The sequence below is a fragment of the Acanthochromis polyacanthus genome, chromosome 8 (genome assembly GCF_021347895.1).
Source record: "Acanthochromis polyacanthus isolate Apoly-LR-REF ecotype Palm Island chromosome 8, KAUST_Apoly_ChrSc, whole genome shotgun sequence".
Taxonomy (NCBI): Eukaryota; Metazoa; Chordata; class Actinopteri; family Pomacentridae; genus Acanthochromis; species Acanthochromis polyacanthus.
In genome coordinates, this window is record NC_067120.1 from 21,303,077 (window position 1) to 21,321,000 (window position 17,924).

The 17,924-nt window shown below is 39.7% G+C and overlaps 1 protein-coding gene across 1 annotated transcript; it reads left to right on the top strand.

The window, feature by feature from the left end:
• The first annotated feature begins 2,154 nt into the window (after positions 1 to 2,154).
• On the top strand, positions 2,155 to 16,238 carry ckmt1 (creatine kinase, mitochondrial 1). Its single transcript, XM_022211767.2, has 9 exons — positions 2,155 to 2,439; positions 6,007 to 6,205; positions 7,207 to 7,302; positions 7,659 to 7,880; positions 8,492 to 8,577; positions 11,716 to 11,839; positions 12,541 to 12,675; positions 14,060 to 14,185; positions 15,343 to 16,238. The coding sequence occupies exons 1-9, from the start codon at positions 2,294 to 2,296 to the stop codon at positions 15,454 to 15,456; spliced, it is 1,248 nt and encodes a 415-aa protein (XP_022067459.1). The 5' UTR covers positions 2,155 to 2,293; the 3' UTR covers positions 15,457 to 16,238.
• The last annotated feature ends 1,686 nt before the right edge of the window (positions 16,239 to 17,924 follow it).

The window sequence follows — 17,924 nt, forward strand, 5'->3', positions numbered from 1 at the left end:
AATATCTCCTGTGAGAAAACTGAATTATAGCAGATGTAATCAGGCTTTCTTTCAAAACGGAAATCTCTGAAACTATACACAGGTTCTCTGGCCCTCTTCAGGTCTGTCCTTTGCTAGTAATTACAGCTTAATCTCAGTAGTGTGTGTGCCTCAGCTTTGCAGATCTGGACACTGAAATATTTCCCTTTATTCATACAAAACTGCACAAGTTCTTTGATGTTGCGTGGGAGACCACGAATAAACAGCAGCTTTCAGATCCTGCCACAAATGATGGATTGTTTGGAGTTGTATGCTCAGACTTGGCTTCTCCACAGCATTAACACTTTGGTACTCTGCGTCAGTGCATTCAGCTTCCAGCAGCCTTTCAGGGCCTCCACTCCGACACACACCTAATGAAGCTGCTACCACCAGCTCCATGATGTGGAAGATAGAGCCGCCGGCCTCATGATGGACTCTGGCACTGTCACATGACACACTGTTGCTTTTAATCAATTTGTTTTGTATTTGCATTTGAATACATGAGTAGAAATGTGTTTTTCTGTGTTGATGCTTAAAAAAAAAATCTCAACTGTGTTCACTTAGTTTCCATGTTATAAAACATTAAAGTTGATACAGTCTACATGAGGTGAAAATGTTTTATAACCACTGAAGTTACTCCTGCGGGTACCTTTTGTGCTAAATGCAACCTATGTATTGTAAACTAATTCCCTTCCCTGCAAGAAAGCAATGTGAACTTTGATCCAAGTACTGTATGCCAACTATTTCATCTATAATCCACAGATTACTGAATTATCTTCCTTAAGGAGCTCAGGCCTGGGATATAAAACAGTATGGCCTCTGTCTGATAACAAGTGACTGTAAACTGAACAGTCTGCACAGAAGTGTTTGGCTTTGTTTGAGTTACTGTTAGGTGCACCTTAATTGTTGCCATTGTTTTTAAGCAGATGTGAGATCAATTTACTGTCTGTTGCAAAAACAGATTTTACCAACCCGGCAAATGCAAAGCTAAAATCTGTGTCAAACATGTGGCAAAGAGTAATTAAACCAGTCTACTGAGACAGTCTTTTTACTAGTCTGCACAGAGATCAAAGTTAACCTGCTTTGAGTTACCTTTAGTGATAAGCAATGTGTAACTGAACAAAGCAAAGTCACTGGCCTTAATTTTCCTTTATCAGCCATGACTCATCATCATGAGGAAGTTTCAGCAGTTTTTATGAATAACTGGATTAACATTGTGATCTGAATACAGAAGTAACGCTTGCTTGTGTTCATATGTGTGTAGTTGTGAAAAATGTGACTGCACAGTGTGTTTGGGGTGTGTAGTAGCCCCTTTGCTCGGTATGATTCAGTGCTGCAGCTCTGTTCACTGGAGTCCTTTAGTATTCACACAGCACTACTGTCAAGATAGCCAAAATAAGCACCGTGACTTCCTGCACACGGAATAAGTCACCTTCAGTGGTCACTCTATGGGCAGTTTGTAGTGTTGAAGTGGAAATGGTTTGAAAAGAAAAAAAACATTAATTAAATATAATGTGAATACCTGCTCCTTTAAATGTGATTAGATGCATCTAGATGCACAATCATAATTTTATCACTGCTCTTTAGGTATTTGTTAAGATTAAATCTGTGATCAAACTGTACAAGACAAATATACTGTACAAAGAGGAACATTATTCTGTCTGTCTTGTTGTCCTTTGATTGAAATCAAATGTTGCATCATGCTGTAAAAAAGTAAAAATAATAATAATAATGCAAATCATTAGTCATAATGATAGTAAAATTAATAAGAAAATGGAAAAGAAGGATAATAACAATAACAGCTTTTCAGATAGTTAATCTGATACTACAGACCTAAATGATGATTATTTGTTCCAACGTTGGGATTAATTTTACTTACTGCTGCAGATCTGTGTCTCCATGCATTGTCAGCTTTTGGATTTAAGTGTTAATTTATGATGCCTGTAGAATGCAAATATAACAGCAGGTTTTATGAATATGTGTGTGGATTCAAAGACAAGATCGGTGATGAGTACAGAGCCAGAATTGAGGGTGAAAATCAGTAAAAAAATTATCTTCTAGTCACTCACGAAATTGGCTTCAGCTTGACATTTTATTTTGAAGGCGCAGCTACATCCTGCTCTTGCGTGTCTCCATCTAGCTTGACGTCGCTCCCCGTTAACCGTCACCTACTCATTCCAGCACTGCACTTCATCACCAACGCTCCCGTACACCTGTTCCTCCCTCCCTGCGACCGTGGACCTATTTTGACATTCAGCTACAAAGAAAAATAAAGATGGCAAGCAGCTTCTCACGCATCCTTTCCTCCAAACGAAACATCGGGATCCTGTCGTTGGTGGGAGGCTCCGCCACGGTTGGATTTCTGCTGCACCGGGATCATGTCAGCGCCGGGTCGCCCGTCCGCAGGAGGTACCCCGCCAGGTAATGTTACCCCACCCGTCCGTGTGTCCGGCTTTAATAACACTCCATACACAATTATACTGAATAATTAAGACATATTTAAAATATTTCAGTCCAGATAATGTCACGACATCCCCACAAAGTCTCAGTAGCATTACAAATCTGGGTAATGTTTTATGTGCAATTTAAGCTAATGATGGAGGAGGATGTGAAAATAACGGCTACTTAACGGCTAGCTGGCAAAACGCTCACAGGTCCTTCAGCATAATAGAAAACGAAAATTAAACCAGTTATTACTGAAGTGTGTTATTGAGAAATGCACAGCTTATCTATAGCAATGCCCATTTTAATGTCATATCACAGCAATTCACACAGCGGGAGTGTTAATATCTGCTCGGCGCCATGTTACGACCAAATGTAAACGGTCGAGCTAACTTCTAACACACCAAACTGTAACTCTGTCCAATGTCATGTTGAGTAGCATCTTCTCTGGTGATGCTGGACAAGCAGCTGTGTGAGACATGGATCTTTTTTTTTCAATAAAAGCCACCAAATTTAAGGCACAACCCCAGAGAGAACGTATGGCAGATTATACAACCTTAAAATACAAGCTGATGTGATAAGATAATGCGTCTTTAAGCTCAGATACATGACAGATCTGTAATTATCTGCAGAATAAGCTGTAAGTGAGTCATGTGAACCTGACTCCAGACACATAACAGTTGGTCCGGACCCAGAACTTGCGTGGGTTATCATGCTATATGATGGTACATAGGCACAGTATGGGTGGTTTAAAGACACCGAGGAGCTGAGGAGGGCTGTGTACGTGTCCCACGACACGCCTGACTGCTTGCATTACAAAGCGGCATATAAATGTAGATTAGTCCAACGTTATCTGCTGCTCAGATATATAACCCTTCCCAGTGTTATGTAACCATCATCCATTGGTCACACCTGCAACCCAGAGAATCTCTATAGAAAAATATGACACCAGCATGCTTATTTTTTATTGATAACAATTGCAATATTGGTTAAAAGACCTCCATCAGTATCCATCATCCTGCATGACAGTTCAGCACTGACTATAGAGCTGATCCATCTGTCTGTCTTTAATACAAATGCGCCCTAGAACTCTAAACAAGCAGTGTGTTCCCCATTAAAACCTTGTGAAAACTGTGGTATACACTATTTATATAAGCACATTTAATGTGATGATACACTTTGCATTTTGTCAGTGCCTACCTTTGTGCTTTTTTCTGATTGTGGAAAGGTTATTGCAGTGCCCTTGTGGTTTTAGAATTGTTGCACCACCAGGGGCTGCGGCCTTGTTTTGCTCTCCTTCATTTCCTGTAATCTGTCTCCCGGCTTTTTCTGCCAAAGGACCACAACAAAAGACAACATCATTATAGCAGACACAGATAATGTTAAATAAAGCCTGATTATCAACTGTTAACAAATGTCATGCCTAATTCATGTGGAAGAAAGACGAATTTAGTCCGTGTAGTAAGTAAAAGTACAAATAAGGCAAGAATGCAACGTCTTTGTTCACAATGGAAATAGATAGTTTAAGCCAAGAAAAAGAGACTTTGGTGAGTGTCAATCCATAGCAAAGATATGAAATAATGCTTTGTGAAACTGTTCTGATAGCAGTTTTAAGTTTAAATGCCTAAGTCTGCCCTATCTTTTGACAGCAAACAGGAAACAGAGGCACATAAGCTACTTAATCTCTGCTACTTTTGCAGTTTTAGTCTTTGACAGGCTAAACAGAATTTCTTTCCTTCCTTGGCCTGAAGGCAGAAGACTGGTTGGATGAAAGCCAGCCTAAACAGCACTTTCCTTTAGGTTCTGTCCAGGACTTCCTGAATGCCCAAATACTAATTTCCAGATAGATGTTAATACCCTTTAGATTAATTTTTCTAATTTAGCAGCATTATTTTTTTTACTGTAATAGCAAAAATCCAATTCTGTATTTGGTAACAGCATTAAAGGAGCTATATGTAACTGTTTTAGTATAAAATATAATTCCATTTTGTGCCTCAGGAGGCCACAGACCCATATTTATTAGTGGTGAAACACAATTAAATATTTTGTATCTAATTAGTTAGAGACTTTGTAATTAATCATGATTATTTGCATGTTTGTCAAATAGCAATATTTGACACAATAAGCAAAGTGTTTTTTATTTCAAATAAATTGTCTATTGTGAGATGGTTACACCGTTAACCGCTATCATGACTGTCGTAGCTAACATTAGCTCAGGTGCTAACAGCAACATGTTTTGCTTTGAGGCGATACCGTAGACACAATTTGCTAACTGAGCTAGTTTCATAAACCCTGTATCAACAAATAGCAAACTTAGCAAACATACTGTCGGTAATGTTATACAATTAGCTACCCTTATAAGGAATAGCTACAAAGCCAATTTACATACATAGTAGTTTACAAGTAGTTACAAGTTCAGCATGAAACTTCTTTCCTTTAACTGCCAAAAGCTGTCTCCAGTAGTGGAAAGCAACACCGATGTTGCTTCTTGTTTTTCCTCTATTTCTGTCACTTCTTTTCTTTGCCGGTAGTACTTTTAACATAATTTGTTGAAGGGTCAACATTTGCCCTCTGGGCAGTGCTAGACCTCCCTCCTCTCACGTTGCACTGATGGCAGAGTGGACACTACAATGACTTACTATCACCTGTTGGAGACACACAATAGGGATGCACGAAATTGATTTTCCTTCCAGATGTCTGACATTTTGGTTGATTGCCAGTACCAAGATGTATACATATTTTTTCCATCTAATATTGCTGAAGACATCAAGTCTTCAGCAATCTTAGCATCAGTCTTAGCATCTTCTTATGCGTACCCTCGTGTTTTCAGACAGTAAACATAATGCTTTTCAAAGGTACACATTCACTGGGCAAAAAAACAACTACTTCAACCTACATGTAAAGCATGCTACATGTCAGTTATTTCATTTTAAGCCTAAATCACCAATGTCAATGTTGTTGCTGGTAAAATGTTGCATGTCTTGTCCAAAGTGATATTATAAGTGAAACATTTAGGGGATAGCTGGTTAGCCTGCCAACTTCAGTAGATATCTCTGCAACACAAAACATAAACATCTTTGATACATTATTTCTTTACATTGTCTTAATTTCTTTGGTTATTTGTGAGTGTTTTAACTTAAAATATTTGCATGCAATTTTACCTTCAAACTAATAGCATTTAAAGGAATTTCATCAAGATTTACACATTGATTTAACACAGTACAGTCACTGTACTGTCTGTCAGTATGCGGGCCATTTTTGAGAGTAGCAGCCTCACATCCCTGTTTGTCTTACATCATCTGTCTTTAAGTTGGTAATAGGGTTTGCGATAGAATGTGTTTTTGACAGAGGGTCACAGGTTTAAGCTGCTTATAACTGTATACGTTTCTTGTGGAGATTTCCAGGAGTGTATCACACATTCTACACCTGTTCCAAGGGCAAAGCTCCATAATTGAAAGCTCCTTAGTTAACCTGTGCCTACACTGCTAAAACATTTCCTCTCTGAAAGATGCAATCAAATATTATCATGCTTTTATATTTGTGCAGTGCGGAGTACCCTGACCTGCGCAAACACAACAACTGCATGGCCAGTAGCCTGACACCTGCAATCTATGCCAAGTTGTGTGATAAGGCCACACCCAACGGTTTCACACTGGACCAAGCCATCCAGACGGGCGTGGACAACCCTGGACACCCCTTCATCAAGACTGTTGGCTTGGTGGCAGGAGATGAGGAGTCTTATGAGGTCAGACATTGCGCCTTTTCAAACATACACGTATGAGGTCCTCAATGTAGAATGAAAACAAGGAGGTGGTACGTCTCTTTGCATATTAAACAAAAGCCGTGGTGGTCCACAGCCTCCCCTGGCCCCTTGTGGAGTTTGCAATAAAAATTACAGTAAATAAAAGTGTAAAGTTGTGTTCCAGTGTCTCCAACTTTCTAATACTGCCAGCACAGTTTCAACAATGATTTAAACCTCAGAAAAATTCTGAAATTACTCATATTTTCACCCTAACGACAATATGAAAGAATTTTGTAACTGCTCCTCCCTGTCCTGTTTCAGAGGAAGGAGTATTACAGCCTCAGACAGGCGGGGTTTTAAGCTAGGACACCTCTTTTGGGATGTCTCAATATCTAGCTGTAATGAGGATCCAACTAAATTTCCATTTTAATTGCCTACTTCATTTAGAGGGCCTCATACATATCTTGGATCTCTGACAGAGGTCACTGTATGTTTTAGTCTGAGAGTAGCTATGAATCAAGAGAAAAAGTATGTGTCAGGGTTAGGGATGCAGACACAGGTCAAGGCTCAAGCATTTACATCACTTCTAAATGTCTGAGCTGCACTGCAGCACATTTCCTTTGTTTATGATCTAAAATGTAATGCAAGTATCAGTCTCTAATACCCACTGCTGTTGACATTTGTGATTGTTTCTGTTGCTTATCGTACTGCTGCAACTGACTTATAGTCAAAAAATGTCAAAAGAATTGTGATAATGGATTAAGGTCAGGTCAGGAAACATTTGCTTCAGAAAATATCCAAACTGCCTCACTTTTTGTGTTGTAGATTAAGTGTTAAATGGATTGAATATAATTTCTTTGTCCATCAGTCTATACGCAGTGATAGAATAAAAGCATATATATATATATATTTTTTTTTTTATTGTTTGCAATTTTATTGAAAAGTGAAAAACTGAAATCGCAAGTCGTATATTTGTTTATTCTTTAATTGTGGGTGTTTCTCAGGTATTTGCAGATCTGCTGGACCCTGTCATCAAAGAGAGGCACAACGGCTATGACCCCCGCAACATGAGGCACCCCACTGACCTGGACGCCAGCAAGGTAACGCTCACACTGACAACACAGGTTGTCTTGTTGGAGAAGAGTTTTACTCTTTGGATTAGTGATCTGCTGCAGTGAAGTAAAAATATTGTACACCAACATCCAACAGATAAACCGCTACATATTTTACTCCAGATGTTATAAGTCAACAGACACACTCACACTTTACTTATCTAAACAAGTAACACAGTAGCTCTCCCTCCTCTGTCATTTTTGTGTTATCTTTTTTACCAGCCTATTTTAATCCCTCCTGAGGTGTAATTTACCTAAAAGGTGGAAAAACCTCACCTGCAAGATAACCTCTTTCAATTTTAGAATGTAGAGTGGAAACATTTGCCTGCCTGTCTCTGTTTCAGATCCAGTCGGGCCAATTTGATGAGCGTTATGTGCTGTCCTCCAGGGTGAGGACGGGCCGCAGTATCCGAGGACTGAGCCTGCCCCCGGCCTGCACTCGGGCAGAACGCAGGGAGGTGGAGAGGGTGGTGGTTGACGCCCTCGCTGGCCTGAAGGGTGACCTGACTGGGAAGTACTACAGTCTCACCCAGATGACAGAAAAGGAGCAGCAACAGCTCATTGATGTGAGTGATAGAGGAATGCTCCTCTTTTTAGTGCTTAACTTGTTTTCCAAAAGGAATTGCAGAGGAAAAATCAATAATAGTTTCTATAATTCTGTAAGGAAGAATTTCTTTCAGTTGTAATGAAGAAAAGATGGGATGATCATGATACACATTGGTCACTCACGGTGATGTGGACTTCTTTGGATAAAATGCACTTAGGTTACTGTGACTGTGGTTACAATTAGTTTTATCACTTGCAACAAAAAAGGGTGTGTTGTAGCTGACTGCATTTTTCTCCTCACAATGAGAAAGATTGACCAGATTATTGCATTCTAAAGTCTCACCCACTTGTTTCTGTCTCCCCATACGCTGCATTTTACTACTAAGCATTTTAGTAAGAACACTTGCTGTAAGGATAGGGTAAGGTTTAGGGTTTGGCAAGTAGTGGTCATGGTCAGGGCACGTTCTCCAGGAAATTAATGTAGTGTATTCTGTGCTGCTGTTAACTGTGTGCGTGTGAAGGCTGATTCATCGTTTTGCTACTTTGTACGTTTTTCTCAGGTCTTGATCTCAATGAGTTTGCCTACTTAACAAATACTGTATAAAACATTTGTTTTCTATATTTACAATAGGACCACTTCCTGTTTGACAAGCCTGTGTCCCCGCTCCTGACGTGTGCTGGCATGGCTCGTGACTGGCCAGATGCCCGTGGTATTTGGTAAGTGGAAAGTAAGTTAGAAACTAAGTTTCTGGCTGGTAAACAAAACTTATTTTTGGCATTATTCATTTAATGGTTCCTGCATTTTGGATGATGATCCTAAATATCTCAATAAGGGTCTCTGTGTTTTCACTGTAATTTAAAGACAGTGACAGTGCCAACATTTTCCTTTTCTGTGGAATAGAGCCTTCTAGAGTACTTATTTTATTAAATTTGCTAGTATGTGTTATGAGCATGTGGATGATTAGATACTGTACATTTCATTTCCTCATTATGATGCCGGTAGTGGGTATGTGCAGATTGGAAAGAAGAGGTCTGAGGATTGATGTGTGGAATAAATGAGTACAGAAGGGAAAATATATCCTCACGCTTCAAATAGGAGCCTCACTGTTGTTTAAGAACATACTTGAAAAAATATGTCCAGTTTAATCCAGTATTTAAAAACCATTTAGGCCAGACAGATGAACATGAAAGAAACAATGACAACAGCACATAACAATACAATTTCAGAGAAGACAAAAGAATATTTACGAAAACTACATTAAAAACATCCAGATCTTACATGCTTCGACAATGGAAAAATAATGCAAAACTTTAAAAAGGTGCCAGCGTGTTTTTTTAGTGATCTGTTTACACTGGAAACAAATTAGTATTTCTAGCAATCGCATGAGCCTGAAGGCAGGGCAGAACATTTTGAGCTCAGTACAGAATATTTTTATTAAACAAATCAGACAGGCTTGTTTGTTTGCTTTTTGTCTACGCTCTTCTCTCTGTTTCTGACAATGACACTTAGTGCATTTTTGTATTTCACGGTAACATTAGCAGCCTACCAGAACCTATCCTTCAAAGAAAGAAAAAATAATAATTTCTGCAGTGTTTTCATCTTTTTGCCATTTTTTAGATGCTGTTGGTGGCGCATTGTAAGTTTCAGATTAGTACTTTATTTTCATTCGATTTTTTAAAATTTGTCTTTCATTTTTCTTTCTGAGACAGTTCCAACATTTTTACACATTCATATTTAGTTCCATCCACTTGAAATTTTAATTAACATTTTCCTCCATTGTGTGAAACTGGTAATGGAGGGCCTTAATCTTCCCTTTGTCTCAAATAGGACCACTCCATCAGTGCTTCACTGCCTGTTTCATATTTAACAGTTAATAAAATAAATCTCTTAATTTACAAAAAATCTTGAGCTTTACCGTGGCATGGTTGGACGTGTGAAGTCATTTCTGTGTTGGTGAGCTGTGGAGGAGGTGTATTAGCAATGCGGACAATGCTCCCTTAGCATTGAGTTTCAGCATGTGCCCAGGAATAACCCAATGCTACGTGTCAGCCAGCCAAAATCAATCACCAGCCTCCCTCCTCGCTCCCTCTGCCAGCGTATCAGCCAGCCTCTCCTCTCCTTAATAATTCACCTTCACTTCATCCCTCCATCAGCTCTTCTTTCAGGTGTACTGGCAGCTTTCTCTTTCTTAGGCTCTCACTCCCCCTCTCTTCTTACGTTTTTTCACTGCCCTTATTCTCTGCTCTACTTTCTTTCATTTTACTAATGATTCCCTTTCCCCCTCTAACATCCCTTTTTTTTCTTACTCCTCCTTCATTTTTCCTTGTGTTCCTTCTGTAGTACACTACTGTATTTTCCCTCATACTCCACTATCTGTTGGCCAATCTGCTGTCTCCACCTTTATTAAATGTGCAAGAACCCCTTGTTTAATCTGAGCCACATGTGACATATGAACCATTTCTTCATCCAAAGGCACCTTCAGATCCTACAAGCTAACACACCATGTGAACCTTTTCATGATTGCTTCCTTGTTCAGTGAGGCACCATTGAAGGTTAAAAGTACAACTAGTGTAGCTGTTCTCTCAGGTGGTATACTTCAGGGTAGAATCCATGCACCAGTGAAAAGAGGATTTACAAAGGTGAGGTTAGTTAGAAGTTAGCTTCAAGTTAGCAAGCCAGGTAGAAAAATCTGTTTGGAAAAACGAGAGCCTCACTAAAGAACAGTATCACCATAAGGTTGATACGTCTTAAAAAGTGAATATTAAGGAGGTCAGCATGAACAAAAAACCCCTCTGTACCCACTAGGAGTGGCTTTGTGTTTGGATTTTAAACTTTGAAACATCGTGTGTAAAAAGTTAACACAATGCCACTTTTGACAGGAGTGTTATCAGTTCAGTGCACACTTTCTCTGGGAGCATGATTGTGTGCACTAAATATGACTTTGCTTTTCAGATTTTGAAGTATTGTATTTATAGCTTGAATTCTTAGTGGCAGCTTACCGCTTTAAAACACTTCAGAGCATCAACAACCCTGTAATAAATCCCGTTACATGTTCTTTTTTTGTGAGAACCGGATTCTTTTCTAAGTATCTTTTCTTGAACTGAAGTGTGGGATAGGTGGAAATTCTGACCTGGTTATAGCCCTGTTCATGAAAAACTAGAGCATTTCTTCATTAAAATCATCCTCTGGAGACCATCAGTGTCCATATTCCAGTTTTTAAGAATCTTTAGCCTGGACCATAATCCTGGACCAATGCATAGACAGATGGAGCAGTTTGGTTCCTAGATTTCCAAGAGAAAAAACTGTAAAACAAATAAACACTTCATTACATATATTTTTCCTCTAAGAACTTTAAGCTTGCTCTCTACATTGCAGACAAACTCAAGTAGTGAGATTTTCATCAGATTTTCCTTTCTGTTATCTGTTTAATGAAGTATGTCATAAATCAGTATCACATTACAAGGTCCTGACAGCACAACAGTAAATGACCCAAAACAGAAACAAGCGTTGTTATCCATCCATCCATCCATCCATCCATCCATCCATCCATCCATCCATCCATCCATCCATCCATTCTCCATACACCGCTTTATCCTCACTAGGGTCGCGGGGGGTGCTGGAGCCGAAGCGTTACATGCATAAAGTTAAACATAAATAAGATAAGGCATAAGTGAGGGGTATCAGCTCTCTGTTCAGGTTGTCCTGGTTGCTGCATCAACATAAATGACCCTTCCCAGGGATGCAGCTTTTTCCAGCACTTCTTCATATCTGTGATGGTACAAATACAGAAGACAGACAACCTAAACTCACAGAGGTCATGATAGTATAACTCAAAATACCCTCCCTCTGTGCAGGCACAACAACGAGAAGACATTCCTTATTTGGATCAATGAGGAGGATCACACCAGGGTCATCTCCATGGAGAAAGGAGGCAACATGAAGAGAGTTTTTGAGAGGTTTTGCAGAGGCCTCAAAGAGGTATGTGAGGGGATTTTTTTAAGATTGGTTAACATCAACATAAAACACTAAAGAAAGAATTGGTGTGATTGAGGAGAAAGTTAAATTTTTCACTTGCGTGTACAAATCTGACTGGTTTTAACACACAAGTATGGAGCGTAAGGAGTTACAGCCAGACAGTCTGAAGTGCAGTCTGACGTGCAGCTTTTATGATTGAATAAAGACAGTGGATCTTAGATTTGATAATAGCAGATTGTTGGACTGCTGCTTATAGAGGAGGAGGGGGAGAAATAGAAGGCATTAATAACATCTAAAAGCATTTCTACAGAGAATGCTTGTACAAGCAAAAAGACTGCTTACACTAGTCTTCATCCTACCTCCAAAATACAGCATGTGGGCAGACGCATAAAAGCACTCTGTCCAAACATGGCCATGCAAACATAAACTATTTATCCAAGCAGTCTAAGTTTCCTATTGGAGAAAGAGCAAAGAACAAGCAGTGCAACATCTGGTGCTGCACTGTTGCACGCTGACAGTGTGACAACCCTGAACAACACTCTTTAGTGCTACATCAGCCTTGATTTTTGTATCATTCTACTCCCTCCAGAGTTGATTTAACAGTCCTACAAGTGAACAAGTCCTCATTCTGTACTCGTCAGCCATCAAGTATAAATAATGAAATGCTCTTAACTGTTTACTGTGATTGATTTGATCCCTCTTAGGTGGAGCATCTCATCCAGGAGAAAGGTTGGGAGTTCATGTGGAATGAGAGGCTTGGTTACATTCTCACATGTCCCTCCAACCTGGGCACAGGACTCAGGGCCGGAGTCCACGTTAAACTGCCCCTGCTGAGCAAGGTAACACAACAACTGCAATAAAACTAGCAAAATTTGAACTACAATATTTACACTGTATATTGCTATTAGAGGATGACAAATATTTGTCTTTTCATTGCATCTGTTCTACTAAATACAGGGTGACACAAAAAAAGGGAACTTTTTAACAATCCAATAAAACCAAGAGTGATGGAAGAAAAATATTTCATTCATAGTAATTGAAACCTTAAAACAAGCCATTTTAGAAACAATGATGGAATTTTCATTTTTTAAAAATTACTTCCTGTAGATGGCGTCCTCCTGTACGAATGCATTCTTGAAATCTGCTGTTGAGTTCCTCATTGACCGCTGCAACATGTCAGCTGGGATTCTGTGAATTTCATCCTGAATTCTGTTTTAACTCATCCAGAGTTCTTGGTCGAGTCGTGTACACTTTACTCTTAAGATAGCCCCAGGTAGATTTCAAGAATGCATTTGTACAGGAGGACGCCATCTACAGGAAGTAATTTTTAAAATATGAAAATTCCATCACTGTTGCTTAAATGGCATGTTTTAAGGTTTCAGTTACTATGAATAAAATATTTCTTCTATCACTCTTGGTTTTATTGGATTGTTAAAAAGTTCCCGTTTTTTTGTGCCACCCTGTATTAGGGATGAGCAATAATATTGGCATCATCATCAGTTAGGCCGATAAAGGCTTTAAATAGAAATATTGGCATCAGTGTAAAATGAAAACTGACAGGCTTGTATTGTCTTCAGGCTTAAAGTCTACAGTTTTGTGGCATAATCCATCCATTATCTATACACCGCTTACCCCTCATTAGGGTTGCAGGGGGGCTGGAGTCTGTCCCAGCTGAGTTACGGTGAAGGCAGGGGACACTGGGCTACATATACAGACAGACAATCACATTCACAGCTACAGACAATTTAGAGTTACCAGTTAACCTCAGCATATTTGTGGACTGGGCTGCACAGTAGCTCAGCACCGCTGCCTTGCAGCTCAAAAATCTCCAGTTCATGTCCTGGCCTGAGCCTGAGAACATGTACAGTTTTTATGTTCTTCCTGTACATGTGTGGATTTTCTCCTGCCATCCTCCCACATTTAAGGTTGATGGAAACTAATAATTGCTAATCACCATAGGTGTGAATGTGAGTGTGTGCTTGTTTGTCTCTATATGAAGCCCTGTGATAGACTGCTGACCTGTTCAGGTCCATGTTCACTTGGAAATACGCTGTTTATTAGATTTTTATTTATTAAATGTTGGTAAATATATTTATGAATTCAGCATATCTGAAAGACACATATAGATACCTATAATAAACTGAATAAATCTAAATATAATAAGTAAAAATGTTGCAATATGCTAATTAAAGCGCTATGAAACTACTTTTTCCTGCCTCCCAGGATGCCCGCTTCAGTAAGATCCTGGACAACCTGCGTCTGCAGAAGCGAGGAACGGGTGGTGTGGACACCGCTGCTGTGGGCGGTGTGTTCGACATCTCCAACCTGGACCGCCTGGGACAGTCTGAGGTAGGGAGACCTGGTTAGAAAAGCACAGAAGTGGGAGCTAAGTGACAATGAAGGGTGAAAGTAAATTCTGCACCTTTCATTAACAGAGCAAAGTGTTCTTCTGCTACCCTGTTTCACTGGAACTGTTTCTTAGCCAATAATACCTGTCAGTAGTTGGTATGAATGTGTGAAAGCACAGCTTTAAAGAAACATTGCATTATTTTTAAAAGAGCCTCTCTGAGTAAACAAAAATTCCACCCCATGTTATCAGTGTAGTAATACCTCAAGTAAAGTCATGTAAATCTTAAATATGTCACCTTGAAACACTGGTATTGTATCAGATAGCACGAGACCATTGCAAAATGAATGTTTTGAGATAGGGAATGTTAAAAGAGAGTAGAGGAGGAGGTAGTCTTGTTCAGGCTGTACATATCTGTCTTTGTTATGTCCTTGGTCATGCTGTCACGCCTGTGTGACACAGTCATTCAGTACAATGGAGCAGTTCTCTATTGTTGTCAGTGTGTGTGGTAGCATATTTTATTCTGATTACATGGAGAGTAGAGATGACTCTGGAGTGCACAAATTTGCAGTGAATATTGTGTAGTCTGAGGATCACCAGTCTAATCATCTTCCTTTTACATAACACCATCTGACTCTGAGTGTGGGTTGCTCAGTGTTCTTTGGTCCTCCATCACCCAAACTTATGCTCAGTAAGTTAAAGAATGAGGATGGAGACACGAGAGATAAGGGGAGTAAGGAGAGTTGGAGCAAAGAATAGGATTTTCTCAAATCTGAGAAGATGTAATAACTATATATTCAGAGCGCTCTACAAAAGTTTAAGGTACAAGAATTGAAGTGAGGATACTTCAAAATGATAAACTAATAGTTTTTATTCCTTAATTAACTAAAATTCAGTAAAGAAAAAAACTGGGCTGCTATATATATCTCACATTGAACTATAGCTAAATGCCTATAAGATGATCTAATAATTGTGAGTGAAATACATAAAATCATTTGTTTCTTCATCTGTCACAAGATAGAAATAATTCTGGGATGTGCTGCGGATCAGACTGTGTAACTGTAGTATTCTTGCAGCTTATTCACCAAATTCCACACTAGGAGTCAATTCATATGATTTCCTGGGTAGATACTGATTATGTGATGTGTTCTTCCCTCAGGTCCAGCTGGTGCAGACAGTGGTTGATGGAGTCAACTACCTAATCGAGTGTGAGAAGAGACTTGAGAGAGGCCAGGACATCAAGGTGCCCCCACCCCTTAAGCAGTTCAAGTAGACACTGGTCCCTCATCTCTACACACTAACCCCTGGGCACAAACACATGCACAAACACCCCGCTCTGTGCCCATAGATATTACAGATATCTATGTCATTGCCTCATTTATTACTACTACTTATCTAATCACCCCTCCCTGCCCCACACTATACCCTTCTATAATATAATCTAAATATATGTAGCTATCTGGCTGAACCCAGTCAAAGTCCCAGAATCCTGCTTTGGGCAAATTCATAAATTCAAACCTTGCTCTAAGCTCAAATTCAAACATTTCTTAATAAGGATGCACAAATTGTGGGGCTGTTGTAATGAAGTAAAGATCACCCTTGCATGGCCTAGCAGTATCTATGGCTCTGCTCCCAAACCACACCTCAGCCCACCAAACCCAGCTTTACCTCACCTCCGTCCCCTCCTGCCGCATGTCCTGTACTCAGCCTTTCTCTTCCCCCATTCCTGTGTGTTGATCGGTCATGTCTATTATCTGGTGCTTGTGTAGGCCATCCATTTGTGCTTTACTCGCCATCGTGGATTGTGTGTACATAGTTTCTTTTCACCATTTCGAGTGGATTTGAATGTAGACTAACAGTTTAAGACTGAAGAGACTTGTGTTTTCCAGATGATTTGTATGTTTGATGACACCTTTGTGTCATATTCTAACGTTATAACACACACTGGCCGGGTTGGGCTCTGTACTGTAAGCTACTGAAGCAATATCATTTGAGCTCATAACTGAATGTCACACTGTAACGTCTTTTATTAAAGAAATCATCTATTTAACAGTACCCTGTCCTTCTCTGTCTCTTGATTGTCAAAAGAGTGGTCTCTTTTGAGTTTCAGTGTGAATTAGGTGTAATTCTTCGGTCTCCAAGTAGATTTTGCACAGACATGAAGCCCAAATGTCAAGTAACCATGGTAACTAAGCTTGAGTGGCATGATTGCAATCAGCGTGGTTGTGACAGTGTTTGGTCAGACGAAGAACAAAACTGTATACTTGGACTTCATATTGGAAATGGTGGTACATAGGGTTCCTAATTTAACAGAGCCAGGACCAAAAATCTGGAAAATGTAAGAATTTCTTAACTTGATTAAAATTTTTAAATTGCTCCGGTGTCTGAAATCTTTTAAAACATTTCAGTTATTTACACTGTTTCACGTTTCCATATTGCCATACAAAAAGGTTCTATAGTTTTAATCCCATGTGTACTGCCATAACTAATGACAACCACACACAAATTCAGCTGTTAAAACAATCCCTATCACATGAAGTTTGGTGGAAACACTTGGAACACAACCAGAACAACTAAACATGCTACATGAATTTGTAGTTGTGTGTGCAAATGAACTTGAGTTGGTCTTTCATTTAGAAGCGAGTGTGAAGACGTCATCTGTGCAGGAAGTCTGTAACAAGTGCTTTGTCCCATTGTGAATGAATGGATATTTATCGTGTCTCGTGATGAAACAACAACAGTTTTTCCAGTGTTTTGGTCTGGGCGCTGACAGGACAACAAGGCGTTCAGTGTTCTGAGGAGCAGAACAGCTGAGATGTCAAGTGTAGGTGTTGCGAGGCATGAGCAATCTGTTTCTCTTTCTTCCAGGATTTGGTTGAAGGTTCTGATGTCCTGAATGCTCACACACTTCCTCCTCCTCATCCCTCACTCTCTGTCTCTCACAGTAGTCAGAGCATGTCGCTAGCTTAGTGCTGCAGACCTCTCTTCTCCGCTCGTCTCCTCCTTCTTCCAGATATGGCTGAGGAGCAAGCAGGTTGCTATGGCAACCACTTCACAGAGGCAATTGGGGCTCTGATGGGGGAGGGAAGGAGCTTTGTGGGTAACAAAACAAATCTCTACAGCACAGATGAATGCTGCACATTGCACGGCCAAAAATAGATACAAGTTCCCAGGATGAAATGACAACTGATTCATGATAACATGTAACTGATAAAATGTATTAATGGTGACAAAATCCTTTAGCTCGCTGTCTTTTTAGTGTAATATGTGCAAGAGGTATTCTGAGCTGCTGATGGGTGTCCAGTCTGATCTTGAAATGCAACAAAATTGTGCTCCCCTACACTACTCAATACACTACGGCTGCACAAATGCTGACTGTCAGCTCGTCCTCTCCCCATGAGAAAGACAGAACACAAGTTGAGGCTCTGCCCTCATTTGATCCCTAAATTATTTCTGTCTAATTCTGTCGTTTCCATCTCAGCTGTCAGTTTACAGTAAACAGGCAGGTCTGAGAGAAGGGCAGCTCTGCTTTACAGGATTAGCACAGCTCGCCAGTCGTCTGAGGATCTGCAAGTGTAACTACAGAGACGAAGGGAGTCTTTAAGAAGCAAAGTTTACAAGCATGAACTGAGGAATTCTGTTCACGTGTTTTTTTTTTACGTACAGTGCTTTGCAAAAGTATTCACTCCATGTTGACTTTTTACCTTTTTTGTCACATTGCAACCTCTAATTTAAATAGTT

Coding starts and splice junctions, on each gene's coding strand:
- ckmt1 (XM_022211767.2), top strand. CDS start 2,294: ATGGCAAGCAGCTTCTCACGCATCCTTTCCTCCAAACGAAACATCGGG. Junction 8,578..11,715: donor CCAGATGCCCGTGGTATTTG/GTAAGTGGAAAG, acceptor CCCTCTGTGCAG/GCACAACAACGAGAAGACAT. Junction 12,676..14,059: donor AACTGCCCCTGCTGAGCAAG/GTAACACAACAA, acceptor CCTGCCTCCCAG/GATGCCCGCTTCAGTAAGAT.